The sequence below is a fragment of the Megalobrama amblycephala genome, linkage group LG24 (assembly GCF_018812025.1).
Source record: "Megalobrama amblycephala isolate DHTTF-2021 linkage group LG24, ASM1881202v1, whole genome shotgun sequence".
NCBI classification, from domain to species: domain Eukaryota; kingdom Metazoa; phylum Chordata; class Actinopteri; order Cypriniformes; family Xenocyprididae; genus Megalobrama; species Megalobrama amblycephala.
Genome location: NC_063067.1, coordinates 19,781,598 through 19,801,319, shown reverse-complemented (window position 1 = coordinate 19,801,319; position 19,722 = coordinate 19,781,598). Strand labels below are relative to the sequence as shown.

General features: G+C 33.8%; 1 protein-coding gene across 1 annotated transcript in view; it reads right to left on the bottom strand.

The window, feature by feature from the left end:
* Positions 1-162: 162 nt before the first annotated feature.
* LOC125260747 (sushi, von Willebrand factor type A, EGF and pentraxin domain-containing protein 1-like) overlaps positions 163-19,722 on the bottom strand; it is a 41,944-nt gene continuing 22,384 nt past the window's right edge. The window contains exons 12-25 of the mRNA XM_048179245.1: positions 15,686-15,781; positions 12,604-12,798; positions 12,179-12,275; positions 11,994-12,070; positions 11,661-11,843; positions 11,344-11,517; positions 10,864-11,055; positions 9,373-9,555; positions 8,910-8,990; positions 6,602-6,637; positions 6,131-6,166; positions 3,866-3,914; positions 1,940-2,031; positions 163-1,496 (exon numbers count right to left, since the gene is read on the bottom strand). Of these exons, the coding sequence (XP_048035202.1) occupies positions 1,956-2,031; positions 3,866-3,914; positions 6,131-6,166; positions 6,602-6,637; positions 8,910-8,990; positions 9,373-9,555; positions 10,864-11,055; positions 11,344-11,517; positions 11,661-11,843; positions 11,994-12,070; positions 12,179-12,275; positions 12,604-12,798; positions 15,686-15,781 (1,475 nt within the window). The 3' untranslated portion in view covers positions 163-1,496; positions 1,940-1,955. The remainder of the gene's footprint in view (positions 1,497-1,939; positions 2,032-3,865; positions 3,915-6,130; positions 6,167-6,601; positions 6,638-8,909; positions 8,991-9,372; positions 9,556-10,863; positions 11,056-11,343; positions 11,518-11,660; positions 11,844-11,993; positions 12,071-12,178; positions 12,276-12,603; positions 12,799-15,685; positions 15,782-19,722) is intronic.

Sequence of the window (19,722 nt, the reverse complement as noted above, 5' to 3'; positions counted from 1 at the left end):
ATACAGAAGCAACTGTTGTGTTATGCTGGTTGAATTTTGCAACAAAACTTACCCAGTAAGCAACTGGTCATGCAAAATCTAATTTCACAACATTACACATGTCAAAATCAGACATTCTGGAGTTACTCAAGCATTAATCTCAAATAAAGTTGAACCCAAGTCTTCTGTTTTATTGTGGAGCTTTTATTTTGAGACCATCCAGGCCTCCAGATGGCGCAGTGATAAACAGAATTGCAAGACACAGAAAAGATGGATTTATATTTGATTACAACTTTTGCGTTTCAGCATTTGTAATATGAAAGAGCTATGCCTGTACATTCCTGGCTTAAAAGAACAAATTAGGCAGAACCATGACATTACAAAACGGGCAATCGCTACAATAAAATCTTAAATTACCAGTAGAAAAACACTAGTTAAACAGCCCACTTCCTTTGGAGGAAATAATTTTACTTATTTTTCATCAGAAATAGTTCAATATTTACAGTGTGAAGAAATGAAAACATTCTAAAGCAATCAATTTCTTGTTTATTTATGCTTTTGCTCAACAACAATCCAAAACCATTCAAAATGCTTGCTTTCCCCCCAAAAAAGACCAACACTCAAATTAAAGAATTAAGCATTTGTAAGTATTTGGGCCTTGAGTATTTTGGACAATTATATAATTATAAATAAAACACAGATAAAAGTAAATGACATTAAACACTGCAGAAATCTCTTTTTATCTTCATTATATCATTTAGAGTCTAATCGAGACTAATAACAAAGCATTTGTAATTAAATTTGAACCTGCACAGATTCTGCACAACACAGTGCTACTGAACAAAAACCCTAAGAAAATGAAAAGGCACATTATGTTCTTCAGCAAGATTGACCTAATCTCTCAATTTAAAATCTGCACTGCAAATCACTTTCTGCTGTTAATTTGCTAGAAGGTTAACACATACACAATTGCCATTTTATCCAAATGAAAAGTGAGAGCTAATGTAAAACAAAGCCTTAAGCGTCTTTGTTTGTTTTGGCTTTTGATTTGGCTTCACAAATCACATTCATCTTTTTTTCTTGTTTTTAAATAATTTATGCTAAATGTAGCCCTCAACAATATTAGGGACATCCAGTGCAATTTGAAGAGTAACAAACACCATTAAGTGAAGAGTGGTCACTGTATCAACAGTTTTAAAAATAAAGTTAGTAGTTAACAAGCAAATGACAAGCAAACACTTTATAAAAGTGAAATCAACCTGAATTTTCTAAAGACAGATCTGTTTCAGAGAATCAGAACACAGACTGGGGTGAAGTTAGCAACTGCTAGAAATGAGAATAATCAAATTGAGCTTGGTTCTTCAAAACGTGCGATTCTGGAGGAATCTGTTGCGAGAAATCAGTCAGCCTCTCGAAGGATTCTGAGAAGTGCTTGTATAAATGATATACATTTGCAGGATGCTTCACTTGGATTTTTCCTCACGACAACTTCATGAAATTACTTCTTGAAAGTATCGCTGTAAAACAATATAATAGAGTAATTTACAAAAAGTGACAGAATAATGCATGCTTTTAATGTGCTCAAGACAAATAAGAACAAAGAATGCACTATAAGTGATATTATAATATATATTTTTAAGGTATTAAACTTGTAAGCCCCAGTTAAAAAGCTATCAGAGACTATATACAGAGTGTCCAGAAGATACTTAGGCCTGTTGATGAATAAATAACAGCATGCGTAATCAGGTATGGATTTGCTAAATTCATGCTCATGAGGAAGAACTTTCAAAACTTCCTCCACAAATACTCTTAATTGGCTTGTTCTCAAATTATTAAGACTTCTGCATCCATCCCAAAATACAACCACACTGATGTCCAGAAACTTTGGCTGTCCACTCATGTTGAGGTAACAAGGAGAAACACATTAAAGAGAAAGTTACATAGTTCCCATTGTCCTTACCATGTGTGTGAGGGTGTTATAACACTTTATTTTCATTTGGAATTTCCTGATTTTCATTTGCCTCCACCATTTTAAAATCGTCATGTTTTGACCTGCAATCCAAAAGTGCAGAAATTGTCTGCATGTGCATGACTAAATAGCTGGGTATATTAAACTTAAATCCAGCACCAACTTGCAAGACCCCCATATTCAAACACAGAAAATGCTTTGAAGCTTGTTTCTGCCATGGAATTTTAAAAAAAAAGAAAAAAAAAGGCAACTCCGCCATTTTATCTTACAATTCTGACATTTTTTCTCAGTAACATGCAACAGTGAGGGAAAAAAGTCAATATATCCTGCAGCCATCTCAGAATTGTGAGATTCAATTGCGAATTATAAAGTCAGAATTGCGAGATAAACTTGAAACTTGATAAACAATTCTGACTCCAGATATAAATTTGCAAATCTGACTTTTCTTCTCTAAATAGTAATATAAACTGACATTTCTAAGAAAAAAACAACAACAACAATGTAAGAACTATACAATGAATTGCAATTGTGAAAAATAAGTCAGAATTGTGAGAAAAGTCGCAATTAACTCGGACGGAAACAAGCTTCCATAGAAAATCCTTCCACCAAAAAAAAATAAGAACAAACAACAGCAGCAGCCCAACAACTAAAAAACACAAACACAAAGCTTCCCGTAAAGGCTATCAGCTTTAAAGGTTGCAAAATTTAAGACATTTACACAAGAATTTTTCATGGGAACACAATGAAGCATTTTGTGGTTTGATATATGGTTGACATATATATTTGCTTAATTACCTGCTCAAAAGATTGACTGTCCACTTTTTCAGCATTAACCCAAAATGGATTTAAACTTTTTTTTTTTTTTTTTTTTTTTAATAAAAGCCATCAACCAAAACAACCAATTCTGAGATAAATCACTCTGATGATAAATAAAATGCAGCTCATATCTGGTGCTGTCGCTGATGTGAACATTAAATTTGCAAACAGCGTGGGAATTGAAGATCGGATTTATATTCCTTTTGCGGAGACACGTTTATGTGGCCAAGTGTAAATGGAACAGTTTTAATAAATCAGATAGCTATCCCATCAAAAAAAACAGTGTAATATCTAAGTTTGCTTTTTACGATTGTTAAATTGTTTAATTAAGGTTTATACATGTATAAACAGACCCTTAGTAACCGATTATGAAAACAACACATTTCACTGCAGAATATTCAGGTATAGGCAAATATACAAGTATGAAGCTGACTTGTTTTCATCCACTCCTTGAAGTCAACAATATTAGTGGAGTAATGTAGGGAATAGTGAATGAGGGTATACAGTAGTTTTCGAACACAACTGAAGGTAAGACAGATTTAAATCCAATCACTCAAACCAGTTGGTCTGAGACGCTTCCAACTAAACTGGACAAGTGTAAATGCATCTGGTTGCTAAAACCATATATGAAAATGTTACCAATGGAAACCGCAGCAACAACAACAACAACAACAAAAAACAGAAAGCAAGTTGTCAATTAAAGTGAACAACTAAATATTCACAGCATGAGAACAGAGGGATACTGACTCAATTATGTCATTCGCAATGCTTCATGGAAGCAGTGACTTTTTTGAAAGGTGGAGTTCTCTTCAGGATTATGGGTAATCTAGTTCTACACCAGGGAAGAGTCGCCAACTTTTCTGAATACTCATGTTTTGAGCTGCAATAAAAAAGTCTGGTGATTGTCTGCATGCGCATGAATAAACAGCTGGGTATATATTAAACCTTAACCTCAAAGTCGTCTCTATTTCCCATGAAAAATGTGTGTGAAACCAACCGTTTTATAAATCTGAATGCAGAACACTGTTATTAGCCAATATAAGAGTGCAAGAACAACAGCCTAGAAAGCAAAGAGCAACTAAGACAATGCAGATAACTTACCGTTTCTTGGAGAAAATACAATGATCCACCCCCTCCATGATGATTCCAGCTAAACAGAGAAGAATTGTAAGTATTAATGACTAACCTTGATTTAAACAGAAAGAATAAATATTAAAATCCTACATAAAAAGGAAAACACAACTAATTTTTTCAAATATTTCACAAATAAAAATAAAATTGACACTGTGTGATAGTTGTAAGTGGGATTTGCCAAAAATGAGTTAATTTCCAGTGATGCTGTTAGCAGGAGAATATTTTAAAGGTGCCCAAGAATGCTTTTTCAAAGATGTAATATAAATCAAGGTTTCATAAGTGTCTGCCAGGCTTTCAGCTCAAAATACCCATGATTTTTTTAAATTAATTTTTTTAACTCATTTTGGGGCTCATGGAACTATGCACTGATTTACACTCGACGCTGCCCCTTTAAATGCTCACGCTCCCTGCCGAACGAGCTCTCGACTATATTACAGTGCATTTACAAAGTTCACACAGCTAATATAACCCTCAAATGGTTTTACAAGTTTGTCATGCATGCTGTATGCATGCTTCGATTATGTGAGTAAAGTATTTATTTGGATGTTAACGTTTTATTCTGAGTGAATTTGAGGCAATGCTCTGTGGCTACGGCTAATGCTACATTGTTGGAGAGATTTATAAAGAATGAAGTTGTGTTTATGCATTATACAGACTCAAGTGTTTAAAAATGAAAATAGCACGGCTTTGTCTCCGTGAATACAGTAAGAAACATGGTGACTTAACCACATTTAACAGTACATTAGAACATGCTAACGAAACATTTAGAAAGACAATTTAAAATTCACTAAAAATATCATGTTATCTGGATCATGTCAGTTATTATTGCTCCATCTGCCATTTTTCTCTATTGTCTTGCTTGCTTACCTAGTCTGATGCTTCTCTGGCACAGATCCAGCGTTACTGGCTTGTGTAATCCCTCAATCATGAGCTGGCAATCAAATATTGGGGCGTACACCCCGACTGTTACGTAACAGTCGATGTTATGTTGAATTCGCCTGTTTTTCGGAGGTCTTTAAACAAATGAGATTTATATAAGGAGGAGGAAACAATGATTTGAGACTCACTGTATGTCTTTCCATGTACTGAACTCTTGTATTTAACTATGCCGAGGTAAATTCAATTTTTGAATCTAGGGCACCTTTAAAAATTTTAAGTGTGCCAGGCTCTCCTGCTCATTCTTGGAGTGTTGTGGTTTCTCCCACAAAATGCTACCATGGTTGTTTGTTGGAACATGCAGAGCAAACGGCTAAAGCAATGTCAAAGCAGTCACATTTCGATTTGTGCTGAATGAGAGGTACGTCAGCCCAAGTTTATTCATATAGCACATAGAACTGCACAATTCTGGATGAATGGAGATTCACGATTTTTTTTTTTTTTTTTTCAAACAGATCACGATTCTCCCATGATTCTGAACAAACAACTAAACAAAATAACAATTTACTAGAGGTTCTGACAAAATGTTAATAGCCACAGTCTATTTATAATGTTTAATTTTAATTATTTAGAAAAAAGAAAGGAAAAAAAAAAAACTCAATTTGAATGAATGATTCATTGATTCGCTTTATAAATACTTCACTTGTTTTATTACTGGATGAATCAGCGTTTCTGAACTAATCACTTGAATGAATGATTCATTGACAAATACATAGTTACTTGTTGCAACCTGGTGGTGTAAATTGTATTTAGCCAAGTTACTTTCAAAAGGTGATTTGCTCTATTTTGACTGCTACCGTAGACACCTGTTTTTATCTTAACTATAAATAGAATATTTTTAACAAAGAAATAACAATACCGTGTGGTTTAAAAACGTATAGTTTTCATTTGTTTTGTTCGAAATTCTGTTATATTTAAAGGATTTGCTGTGGAGGGAACCTAAATACAGGTTTATAATGTTCGTAAACATTTTGTTTTACCTACCAGTATTTTACATTATTTCAGAAAGTAATGATAAAATGTGGCTTCTACACTGAAAGGGGTGAGCAATTAAAATAAATTAAAATATAAATTAAAAAAAAAAAAAAATATATATATATATATATATATATATATATATATATAGATAGAGGAAAAATTAATATTTAACCATATTCTGTCCACTTGCATTACTATGTTTATCATAAAAAAAAATGAACTAATTGTTTAGTCTTTAAAAAAAAAAAAAAAGATTTCATAATGATTTTTTTTGTAGACATGTAGATTATCTGGTAAATTATCCAGACTGAGACTTACCCAAAACTAGAATTCCTATTCCTACACCCAATCCAACTACAGAAAACAGAGAAAATGGAATAGATTAAGACAAAATGAACAGTACAAGATATATCCATGCAATACATTAGTAAAAAACAAATCATTTTGTAACACTTGTATCAAATTTGAACATTACCTATATATATATATAAATTGTCATTTAAAAGCAAGCTACAACAGCCAACCAGAAATATGGCATGGTCTGCAGAATGCTCAGAAATGAATGGACAATTTTAGAGCTTTTGGAATTTTCTACAACAGACAAACCTCCGAGCTGACAAGCACAAACATTTAAATAGGTCACTATCTAACGTCAAACAGCAGTGGTAAAAATTATCATATATTATAATTCACCAGTTTCATACATTTCGAAAAGATCAAGGAGCCAGTTTCTAACAATAGGAATCAGCTCATTATTGAGTATAGCAAAATGATAAAAACTGAACTTACTTTTAGAATAGTTTGATGATTGATTTGTGTTGTCGTCTATGGAATAAAAAGAACAGTTAGGAAAGTGTGTGTGTGTGTGTGTGTGTGTGTGTCACAAATAGAGTGATAGATAACTTAGATGAAGTAGATTTAAAAACAGTGCAGCAAGAATTATTGGTAACACTTTACAATAAGGTTCATTTAGTTAAATAATGTAATTAACTAACATGAACTAACAATGAGCAATACATTTGTTACTGTATTTACCAATCTTCTTTATAGTTAGTTACTGAAAATACAGTTGTTCATTTTTGTTCATGTTAGTTCACATTGCATTAACTAATGTTAACAAGATTTTAATAATGTAAATGTTGAAATTAATATTACTAAATGCTGTATAGGTGCAGTTCATTATTAGTTTGTGTTAAACATTAGTTAACTACATTAGTTAATTAATGAACCTTATTATAAAGTGTTACTGAATTCTTAGACAGAAAGCATTTAAGAAGTTAAGCTGTATAAACAGAGGTATAATTACACTCATGGATAGAAAAACAGTGTTCCCCTTAACAGTCCCATTATAAAAGAGCTAACAACATTAAGACTTGGTTAGAGAGAAATGAGAAACTTTCTGCAGTACAACTGACATTTAATCATGTAAAATGACCAAATAATTGCCAATATTAAAAAAAAAAAAAACCCAAAAGATATTAAAACGTCAGTACAAGTGCCAATATTATAAAATGCTACACAGTGTTAAATATTCTTAAATTAGAGTTAGTTTATCAGTGGCAATGATACAGAAAGTTGTACTGATAACTAAAGATGACTTTGGATCATTCAGAATTTTAGTAGAGGTGGGGGAAATTGTTTCAATGATTTCAATGAAATGATTTACTTACTAAGAACCTCACACAAATTGACCTAAGGCAACTGAGCACTTTCATAAAACACGCCCAATCCATCTCAATGTAAGGGCTTTCCATGCAATCTTTCATTTACAGCCTGTCTGCACTCTCAGCAAATATATATATCACTAGAACACCTTTTCTTTCTCTTTTACTGAATATGATGAAATATATTTAAGATGAAACATCTGTGTAAAATGTCATCTTAATATGTTTAAGGCCACAAAAAGATTGTGTACATAGGGTTTCAGTTTTTGTGACCAAAAGTGTTGTGAAAAGCGCAATACAAATAAATTGAATTATACCTACTACCTATGAGATTAGGTTATTATACCAGATAATTTCTATTGGCAGATCAGAGCAGGCATATATAATTTAGAGGATACATACAGCCATACTTTAATTCCCAAAAAGATTTGAAGAGAATAAACATTAAAGCGAAGAAAGGGGCCTCGCACCCGGTTCCACCACCTGCCTTAGGAAAACAGTGAACAGTGGATAATGTTTAAAAAAAAAAAATAATAATAATTTCAAAGTGCCACACTTCCTGCTGCCAACAGATGGCACTTTGACTATTACTAAAATATTGCCATGTAGATGTCCTTAGGCCAGGAGTATTATCAAACGTGAAGTTTGGAGCAGATTGGACATTGTATGCCTGAGTTACAACAACTTCCTGTTTCATGGTGTTAATCGCAAATATTAGCACTTAGCCAACTGTTGCATGATTTAATGTGTTTCTAGCATGTTTGGTACTTCATGGCATATTGAAATGTGTTTCTGGGAGTGAATTAGTGCAAAGCATGCAATTTAGTTATATTTATGACTAACTGAATATTGGCATATAGATGTATTCGGGCCAGGACTCATCACACGTGAAGTCTGGGGCAGATTGGACACTGTGTGCCTGAGTTACAACAGCTTCCTCTTTTATGGCGAAAGATCAGACTTTGTCATACCTGTACGTGAAATGTAGCACAAAAGGCGCTTAATTGAAAAATTGTAGGTGGCGCTATCGAGCCATTTTGCCACACCTAAATCTGAAACCCATATCAGACGTAAATTTTCACCACTTCTGACGCGTGTGCAAAGTATCATGAGTTTGAGCATGTTTAGGCCCTCAAAAATATTGACTCAGCAATTCCAATAGGGTACCTAATAATAATAATAATAATAATAATAATAATAATAATAATAATTAGATGTTTTAAGCTTTTTGTAATCAGATCCCTGAATCAAAATTGAATCAAATTGTGAGCTTGCTAAAAATTCTCATATTTCGTGACACCACTACAGAAAGTTTCTTAGCTCTCTCTTTCTGGATTTTTATGTTCTTAACTCTTTAAAACAGGGCCATTTGGTGAACATGAATGTGTATCTAAAAATTTTATAATGGAGTATAAATTCAAAAAGGACAATACCATCTTTAGGTTGAATCTTGGATGTTACTTTTGTGGTAGTTGTGGCTTTTGTGGTAGTTGTGGTGGTTGTTGTGGTTGGGGCTGACAAACACGCAACATATGCATTCAGTTAGGGAACTAGAATATGAGTTCAAGAAGTCTAGATAATATCAGAAAAGACGAATCACACTCTTATATGCTTAAAATGAGAGAGAGAAGAAACTTTCTAAAGTTTTCTTCAGAGATCCAATGATAGTTCATGGGGATGTAAATAAAAATTCCTTTTGAGCCAAATGATTATATTGTCATATTAATCAATATATAATCTTGTGTATCAAAAAAAAGTCAATATATGTAAACACAATTACTGATCCTGTAAGTAATTGTATTAATCATTAAACATTTTACTGATCAAGAAAAAAAAAAGAAAAGGAAATTGACAAGTAAAAAACTATTCTTGTCTGGCATTTTAACGGTAACATACCCAAACATTTCGGTGGTTCTGGTTTAAAAGTCCCATCCTCTGAACAACGAAGTCGTTGACTCCCAGTAAGTATAAATTCACCGTTACATTTGTAGGACACGACTTGTGAATAATCATAACTGTTCTGAGGCTCTCCGTCAAGCTGTCCATTTTCTATGGTTGGTGGTGTCTTACATTTCACCACTAAGGAGAAAAAAAAATGTGTGCTCTTCAATGTCATATTTCAGTCAAATTTAAGAAAACTCACCTTTACTGAAAAGATCTCTGTGTAAGATGTAAGAAATGTCAATATATGTAGGCCTGTCACGATAACTACTTTTTGTTGTGCGATATATTGTTCCAGATTGCGATAAACGATATTATTGTCATTTTAAGACCATTTTATGCCAATGAATATATAATCATAATATAACAGCAAAATAATGCAAGGCGGCCTACACACTTTCAATGAAGGATCAAAAAATTTAATATCCTAAATAAAAAACTTAAATGGTAAATATTTTCTAAAAAAAAAAAAATAATAATAAAAAAAAGTGCAAAGTAACAAGTAAAAAAAAAAAAAAACTGCAAATGCACTATATACATTCAATTTACAGATTTTTCCCTGACCTTCTTTTCTCAGTAAAGTAAGGGTGCACTATTGCTGAAAATACAAATCCTACTTAGCATTCAGATGTCTGTATGAACAAAGACATTTATATTTGCACCGGAATAGTGGATTGTGGCTTTGAAATCGAGAGCATTCAGTTGTGAGGAAAACACAATAACACCTCAAATAAAGCCTTTTTTCACCTGTCATGACTGCTCTGTGTAGAAAATGCAGATGACAGCATGATTGGCAAAATGTTGGTGACATTCATTATCATGTAAACATAATGATGACATAATGATTGAGGTCATATACATATATTGCGCGATAAGTCGATATATTGATTATTGCGACAGACCTAAATACACGCATGTGCAAGTACTTATGTTTGATTTTAAGGACAAACCAGCATAATTTTAAAAAGGGACAGAGTAAGAGTGACTATTATTGCACTCCGATATCGATACCTGTTTAGTGATGAAGTAATTTTCAATTACAGTAGAGTGTGTATCATTTAACCTCACCCGTTAACTCTACTATTACCAACAGCAATTGAAACAAAGAGGATCACAAAGGCATCTTATAATTAAAATAGAGGTAGACGTCTTATGGTACATATTGCAAATCTTCTGAAACCTTCCTATAGTGCTGTGTTAGGAATAAAATTTAAAAAGCATAATTCATTGATAACTTTCTGCTCTATCACAGTGCCCAAAATGCTTATTTTCATGGCCACCAAGATCTGAAATTTTGTGCACAAGTTGTATGGGTGACTTCTATGGTGTTGTTTTATCATTTGGAACTCCACATGTCTCAGCCCCATTAACTTAATCTCCCTTTGTGTTTCACAAAAGAACAAAAACAAACTGATCTGGAAAAACACATTTAATGACAGTACTTACCATTGCAAGTGAGGAGCAGTTCTGTCCAGTTGGTTTCCTCACAGGTAATGGATTTAGACACTGTCGAGTCAGCTGGCTCATATCCAATCATGCACTCAACTGTTACTTTGGATCCAAGTGGGAAAATTGTTTTTGAGCTGAATTCAGATGTTAAAATGACATGTTCTTTAAGAACAGGCTTGCCACAAGGTTCTGTGGAGATAAACAGTAGTAATTGGCATTACAGTCATCAGATGCAAAACTCCATTAACAGATCTAATACTATTTTAGTCATCATTACTCATTTCTGTCTTTGTTTTCTATCTATTTTTGGTGTCATGAAATACTTGAATGTGAGAGCTAGACCAAAAGCTCACTAAGACTTTCCTAAATGACAAGCGAGTACATGTCAATTTTCACTTTGGGTGAGCTACTCCTTTATTGCAGTCAAGTAGGAAATGAAAGGGTGTGCAGTAATGCAATAATAAAATTCAGTTTTACCAATGCACTTTGGTGGTTCAGGCTTCCATCCCTCTGCTGAACACACAATATGATAATCTCCTTTCATTGTATGGCTCTCTGCACATTTGTAATCTATAAAGTTTCCCAGTTTGTAGGGTGGTGATTTTCCACCGATTCTTATTGCATTTGCAACAACAGGATTTAGACACCCATCTGAAAAAGAAAAGAATAAAGTTTATATAAATGATTTCTATTAATCATGAATCATTTTATTCATCAACAGGAAAAAAAAGAAACTTACAAGTAAAAATATTTAATTTTTTAATCTCTTGACAGTCATTTTAACTGTAACTTACCCAAACAGTTTGGGGGAGCTGGTTTAAAAGTCCCATCCTCAGAACAATGAAGTGTTGAACTTCCATTAAGACTCAACCCCTTGTTACATCTGTAGGACACGACTTCTGAATAATCATAACTGTCCTTAGGCTCTTCGTCAAGCTGTCCATTTACTATGGTTGGAGGTGCCTCACATTTCACCACTAAAGAGAAAAAATCCAGGTAAATAGATGTTCTTTTCAGATGCATCTCAAAGTGAAGAGCACATAATTGTTACTCATCAGGAATGGTTCTGAATTAATGTGCGCTCTTCCATGTCTTATTTCATTCAAATTTAAGAAAAAAACCCTCACCCTCACAGACAGGATCTCTGCCATCCCATCCCTGATCTCGGCACCATCTATCTTTTATCTGTCCCGCTAACATATATCTGAAAGAAATTATCATCTTTTTACCAAATACTTAATCACAGCACACAATCTAAATCTAAATATACATGGTTAAAACAGCACAAACTGACTTTATTGGTTTCACTTACCCTTTGTTACAAACTGCTGTCATTCTGTCACCAAATAAAATTCCAGTTCCTTCATATCTCCCATTAGGAAGTTCTGGAAGACTTCCACAGGATTTTTCTGTAAAGCATTAAAGATATTATTGACTTATTGAGATTTGGTGGTCTTCACATACTTCTGAAAATAATGAAAAATAATCTTTAGTGTTGCCTCACTATATATGATACAGGGATTTATTTTAAGAGGAAACGTGTGATGCTGTGAAGCTTCCTGCATCAGTGACGAAACCACAATGAGCTATTTAAGGACTTGTTGACCTATATGGTAAATCCTTCACATATCTAAATTACTTTTTTCTTCTTTTTTTTTTTTCTAAATGTTCAAAGGCACTTTAGTGCAGTTTACATATGTAGGGCACTCATAAAACATATTTATTGATTGTACGTACTTGTGCAAGTTAATTCCAGACTTGTCCACTGGTTTCCCATACAAGTAACAGATTTAGATGCTCTTGAGTTAACTGGTTTATGTCCAGTTATGCACTCAAACGTTACAGTAGATCCATCTGGGAAACTTTGAGTTGAGAGATAAGAGCCGGACAACATGACATTTTTTGGTTCAAAAGAAGGCTGTGTACACTGTGCTGTGGAGAAAAACACAAAACATACTTTACAGTAATCTGATGCAATACTATTCTAACTGTCATTATTATGACGCCCCAATATTTGATATTATTGATGCTGCTCTGCTGTATTCCGTTATGCACATCTGTTTGTAGATAGATAGATAGATAGATAAAATAAATATACATACACAGTTTTAAAGTTACATTCTTAGACTGGACTGCCTCAGCAGCAGTCTAACAGCGCTCATCACTGTCAGAATGACTAAGATGGCCAATCAAAGAAGGTTTTTGGCAGTAAAAGAGTGCGTGGCAAGTAGCTAAACTTAATATTTGACGACTGTTTTATGATTGAAACATACAACAGACAGTAATTTCCAGTGATCCAAACTGCTCAACATTTTTCTGAAATTTTGCTGTTTTGAATTGAAAACATGCTATCATTTGATTAATATGATATGATTAATGTAATTCATCACTGAATGTGAGAAGACAAGAAACGTTTTGCGTTTTTGACATATTAGACACAAATAAGAGTGAATATATAAAAAAAAAAAAAAGATTTGCAAATAGTTTAAATTGATTACTTAACTACAATAGACTGGAACTTTTGCCGTTCTTGATTTTTTTTTTCGTTATTCCCTTTTCCTCACTTTTAATCTTTTAAATTATTTAATTTCTTTTAATTAAAAAAAAAAAAAAAAAAAAATTTACCCAATAATACCCAATAGTGCTGAAGTTGATTAATACAGTTATATCACTGCTATCACTGCAAAATGTATTAGAGTTACATAATTATTTGTGAACTGTGGACAAAAACACATCTTCTGGATAAGGTCATGATTAAATCAGTCCTGACAACATTATAAGCGCACCAAAGAAGTGCTGACCTATATGGCATTCTAACGGCCTGATGTTATTGGGTCTTTGAACCTGAGGCGAATATATTAGTAAAGTAATTTTGGATTCATGAATCCATTTCATGACCAAAAACAAATGGAAGTCATGTGTGTTTGCCGTGTTAAGTAAAGATTTCAGTTAATTCTGTGTATAGTATCAACATGCTATGACCATCAAGCTTTAGGCTAAATCTTTTCTGTTTACAAAGCATTATTAGTTGCTAGTATCAACATTATACTACTAGGTTATACAATTGTGTACTGTTCATTCAGTGAATTAACTTACAAAGTGCCCTTTTCTATTATTATATTACAGTTTTATCCTTTTTTGAACAAATCTACTGCATTTTTTTTTTTTTAAATGAATGGCACTTATGGTTTAGAGTCATGTCACTCAAAAAGGACCGAAGCAAATCATTTCAGTTAATAAGGTTGAACTACTAATAATCCTTATCTGTCAGACTGACCGAATAAGCTGTAAATTTTCCATCATGCTCCATTTTTATCCATAAGGACATTGGTATTACAAGAACAGAGCCCTTTTCAGCAAAGACTATAGATATAGAAAGACGGTTCACTCCTATTAGTAATGAATGAGAAAATACATCCCACCTTCTAAGTAAAAGAGCCAATCGCTGATTTTTAAAGTCATTGCATCATTGTAGCTGCCGTTAGAAGCTCTAGTTCCCATAGAAACCGGAGACTCACGCTTAGGATTGCACATGGGCTTTTTTTTTTTTTTTAAATGCTATTTGAGCATAAGAAACAACATTTATAGGACAATTCATGTGAGATTTTGTTGCTGATTTGAAATATGTTATTTAATTGTGAGTTCACCAAGCAGTTTTTGAGATTTCAGGATTCCCAAATTCAAATAGAAAGGACTTGGATGCCTGAAATAGCGGCCCGGAGGCATTGGAAATATGACAGCCGAGTGAGCAGACTTTCCTTGAGAGGGACTTTGTTTTCAGTTCAGCGTGTTCTGTTCCTCCTGATTATTTATTATCTTTTACTTTTGTACTATAACAATATACATTAAAAAAAATAATAATACAGTGACCTTGTGGTCTGTTCTCCAGAATAAATGAACAATATCCCATGAACAATTCACTGGAATGCACAAAAAAATAATCGTTTTTCTACCCAAATGCTCATTCAAATCTGTTTCCTGTTTTTTTTTCTTTTCCTCAGACAGACCATTCAAAACAACTTTATCCCCCTTTTCACTTCTAATCCCCATAAGCTGTGTTTACAAGAAATTTGTTATCTGACAAAACACAGAGCACTTTGAAATATAAATCAATGTTCCAATTAATGATGAAACATTCGGTAAACCGCAATAAGCATGTTACATAATATAGACTTAAATATTCTTACAGTAATATTTGACATCCATAATATTTCTGCAGAAAGACCTTGAACTTTTGAGGTTATTCATGGTCTGCTGAAAGTAATTTATAACATTTAAACATTTCCTTTTAATGTTCGATGGTTCAGAGGAAAGGAGAATAACTTCACCTTATTGTATCCATGTTTGCAAATGAGCCAACCTTTAAACAAGTTTATTGCCAGTATCTGATTGTTTACAGTTCGCTGGAAGTTACTCCCATAATTAGCTATTAGCACTAGTGGAAAAAGGAGGACATAATCTAGGAAAAACAAAAACCTGTGTTGTGTCCAAAATGGCGCACTATACACTAGCACTTGTACACTACGTACTCAATGAATTTTAAAAAGGTTATTTTGTCATTCAGTAGTGGAGTCTGATAGCCCCTCCAACCCGCTACGTATTTACAGCTACGACAGTGTCAGTTTTTCAATTAATTATGTAAATCATCCGGGAATTTAATGTGTACTTTTTCTATCTCGAATTTTAAGTGTGAACATTGAGCAATTTATACTACAAAATGGCAGAGAATAGTGCGTAAGTAAGTTACGTGACCTGAGACGCACCGAGTGAAAAACCTCACTAACGACAGAAAAGACAGAAATAATAGATAGATACTCACCTCGGACATGTTCACAGATCATAAGACCCAGAAGGAGAGCAACACTGAAGTACAGCACCTTGCATCCCATGTTGTTTGTGTCAGTGAATATCAGATCTAATCAAGGCCAATGTTATTTGTTTTCTACACCTAATAAACAAATATGACATTTTAGCGTCACAGCGTAATGAAATTCACTTTTAAAATATTAAATAATCAAAAGTAACACTAGCATTCAGTACACCAAAACAGACACAAAGACTTGCGAGCAAAACCTGTTTCTGTTACATTAGCCCGTTAGCGGCTAGCATAACAATCAAGACGGTTTTTAAATTAACGTCATACTATTAAAAGACAACATGCACATGCTTTGAACGAATGACTAAGAAAAATTTTAGTTAACTAACCAAGCTTCATTCGACTATTTATATATAGGTTATTCGTTACACTAAAAGAATGTGGTTAGCAACTGAAAGGAAGAAAGGGCGTGATGACTACTGCGCTTCTACTTCCGTCATCTCCAGTTCGGTTTAGTAGTTTATAGCCCAAACCTAATCACATAAAAGAACAAATAATTTTACACTAAATCAAATTATGGGATAACAAATAATTTCGATTAAACTGCATTAATGTTTAATCATTATCGTTTCAAACGGCGAGGAGGTTGATAGATAGTAGATAACGTAGGCCTAACTTTATACTCAGAGAAGCTAAAATGAATCCTTGTTTAAAGCAGCCTTACCTTTAGATGTTCGGGAGATTTGTCAGTGTTCCGTGTTTGATTCAGAGGCATATAAAGCCCTTCTAACTTTCAGGAAATTATATCATGAGAAGGGAGAGATCAGTTCTCATGAAGCAAGTTTCCGTCTGAAGAGGGCGTAACCGATGTGTCATAGATGTTGCGAGATTAGGGTTGAAAGCCTCTTCCATAAAAAAAAAAACAAGAGAAAAAAGAGAAACTTAACCCTCTACTGCACACATGTTGATTGCACATGAAAAAAATATTCCACATCATTTTTTGGTTAATTTGGGAACATTTTATTGATAAAATGTTTTGTTTGACGGTGACCCCCACCCCAAAAATTTTTTTTGTGCAACAATGGTACAGAATCATAGAGAAAATTATCATGAGACAATGCTCAGAGAGCAATGCAAAATCACATTTTTTTTATATGTCAAGAAATCAAAGTAAAAAGGGAAAAACACTTGAAAGACATTGATGTACTGAATTTGATACAGGCATAGATTTGTATCAGTGTGTCATGTCATATAATGTACTTCATGTAATAAGATTTTATTCTGTATGGAACTTAAAAAAGTAGTTGGGTATTCTCCCTTTGGGTATTTCTGCACAGACAGGAACCCTTTTTATAACACATTATTGCCAATGTGAGGTACTGTCCAAAACTTCCTCGAAAAGAACCCCTTGTCGCACAACGTTGCCCTGAGGCAACGAAAAGAAGAACTGAATTTCTGAACATGCAAAATAAAAAACTTCACAAAACCTGACAAAATGCTTCTCTACACCCTCATTCACACACACATTTTGTATGTACAGTTCATGTCATTTTAAATAAGATTACTAAAGCAAATAATCTTGCCTTCTTCTCACACCATGTGCTCCTGTGACCGAACATGATGTTCCACCTTTAAATGGTGCTTGATAGTGACTCCCACACCTTACTGGGCTGTTCTTTAGTACTTTCTCGACCTTTCTATTTGGTTGTAATCATTTAAAGAAAAATGTACTAAACATAGGGCTCATGAATAATGACATTTCAAATAGTTTCAAATTTCTCGTCTTAACATCTCCTAAAAATAAACTTTCTCGCAATAATAATAAACGTATAAAATAGCTTTTACTGTTATATGAATTTGTGTGTATTAGCGGAACTAAAGATGCCAGATTAAACAAAATGCACGACATCGAGTGCCTATAAATCTTTGATTACAAGTTATTATTATTTTAAGCAAATTCCTTAAGTAGCATTATTGTGGCTCATAGATGTGAGTATATTGTGGATTTTAGCATTCTGTCGACAAATCAGAAGCCAAAAAGAAGATCAATTTGACAGAGATCATTAAATGAAGTACAGCACAAATGCAATGTATTCTTGAGTACACATATTCATGGCATGGGGCAGATCCCCAGACATGTCTCAGGTACACCCAGTATAAATGAATAAGACATGACGGCAATAAATGCATTTGAACACTGTATCTAGTTATTTCAAGTCTGCTAATACAACAACAAACATGTTATGTCTCTCATTATATATGAATATATGAACAGGATATATTTGGAGGCAGCACAAAAACATTTTGTCTTGTTTTTTCCCCCTTATGTCAACTTCATATAGGGGCGTTAGCACACCTGAAAACGAATCAAAGAAACAAAGTGAATAGTTAAAAATTAATATTGACTCAGGAATATGTCAGTTAATGTCTTTTGAAACCAGTATGACTTTTGCCTTTTCAGAACAATAAAAGCAGATGGTGACAAAACAACAACAACAACAACAACAAAAATGACGTCTTTCACTGTATTCAAGGTCTTCTAAAGCCCCAAAATGACCTTTTTGTTAGGAACAGGTGACTGAAAATCTTGCCTGTTCAAATCTGTTTCAGTAATGATAACTGTCCACACCAAAGCAGGAGAAGAACCCAGAGATCATTTTTAATCAGTTTTATTTAGTCAAGATCTGTTTCAGTTGTAGAATGCCACTCAAATTGTATCCAATGCACCTTGTAGGCCTACTGAAAGCCAATCCTAAAAAGACCCAGATGTTTCACAACAGTCAGTTATACAGAAACCGTAGAAATAGTTTTCAGGAAATGGTTCCTACCTATCACTACGTTCCCTACTGTAACTACATTTAATAGCTCACTTGAATATGTAGCTTTAAGATAAACAGACCAACACAAAGGAGTTTATTCAAGGTTGAATGTCCGGAAGTTTGAACAGGATTTGACAGTAAGAATGGAAGGAAAGAGGGGGTGCATCTCAGTTAGCTCTCTAGTTAGAAACTATGAATTCTAAAAAAACCATGGGACTCAATGAAAATAGCCACCAACATGAAACCCACTAAGAAATCTTTCAATGTTGTAGATGAACTGGCAAAGCAAATGAGTTATGAATTATTTTTATATTTATATCAGAGTGAGGGTAGGGTTTAGGGGTGGGGTCAGGTGAAGGGGATCATTTTCATTGCATGACATGATATATAAACACCCACCAGTTTGAAAACACCCACAAATACAGAAACGCCCACTTTTGCTCCGCAGAGACCTTATACTCACTTAGGGCCCGGGGAATTAGGGCCCCCCCCCGAGTCCGACAAATACCAAGAAGCCTATATAAATCATATATTACTTAGTTTTCTATCATATATTGTATGGCCTGTCTATAACCATTAAGATTTTAACATTATTATATCTGCTCGTAGACGTAGAGATCACCCAAGAATAAGAATTTGCAAGCAGAAGACAAGGTTTACACAATGAAACGCAGGCTCACAGCTACCCCAGCAGAGATGAAAAAAAGAAGGTATAAGAACAGAATGTGGCTAAACTCACAAAAGTCACAATTACTTTAAAGAGTGAAAAGATTAGCTGATCGTGGCTAGTCTACAGCAGCTGCGGCTCATCTAGGCCAAACATGTTTTTATCCAAACACAGACCACTATATACACTGAATTAATAATAAATTATTAAATGTGTTCAGCATTCTGCAACAAATTTATTTTGGATTTTCTAAACTATTTTTAATCGTAAAGTGAGCCATTTGGGCAGATTTCTGGCTGCCCCGCTTATTTCCACGTGATGTTACCTCACGTAAACCTCGCTCCAGTCCAGAACAAGACTGTATCAGTCTGCTTCAGATATGTGATACATGTCTGTTCTTCCTATGTGGAGAATCCTTTAGTTTGTTCGTGATCATGTGAATAGATTTTATATACAGTAGTTCTGTTGTGTTTTATGTTTTTCTGAAAAAATTTCCTCACTGGAATTCCTATAACTTGTACTATTCTAAAACAACATTCGGATGCAAAAAATAC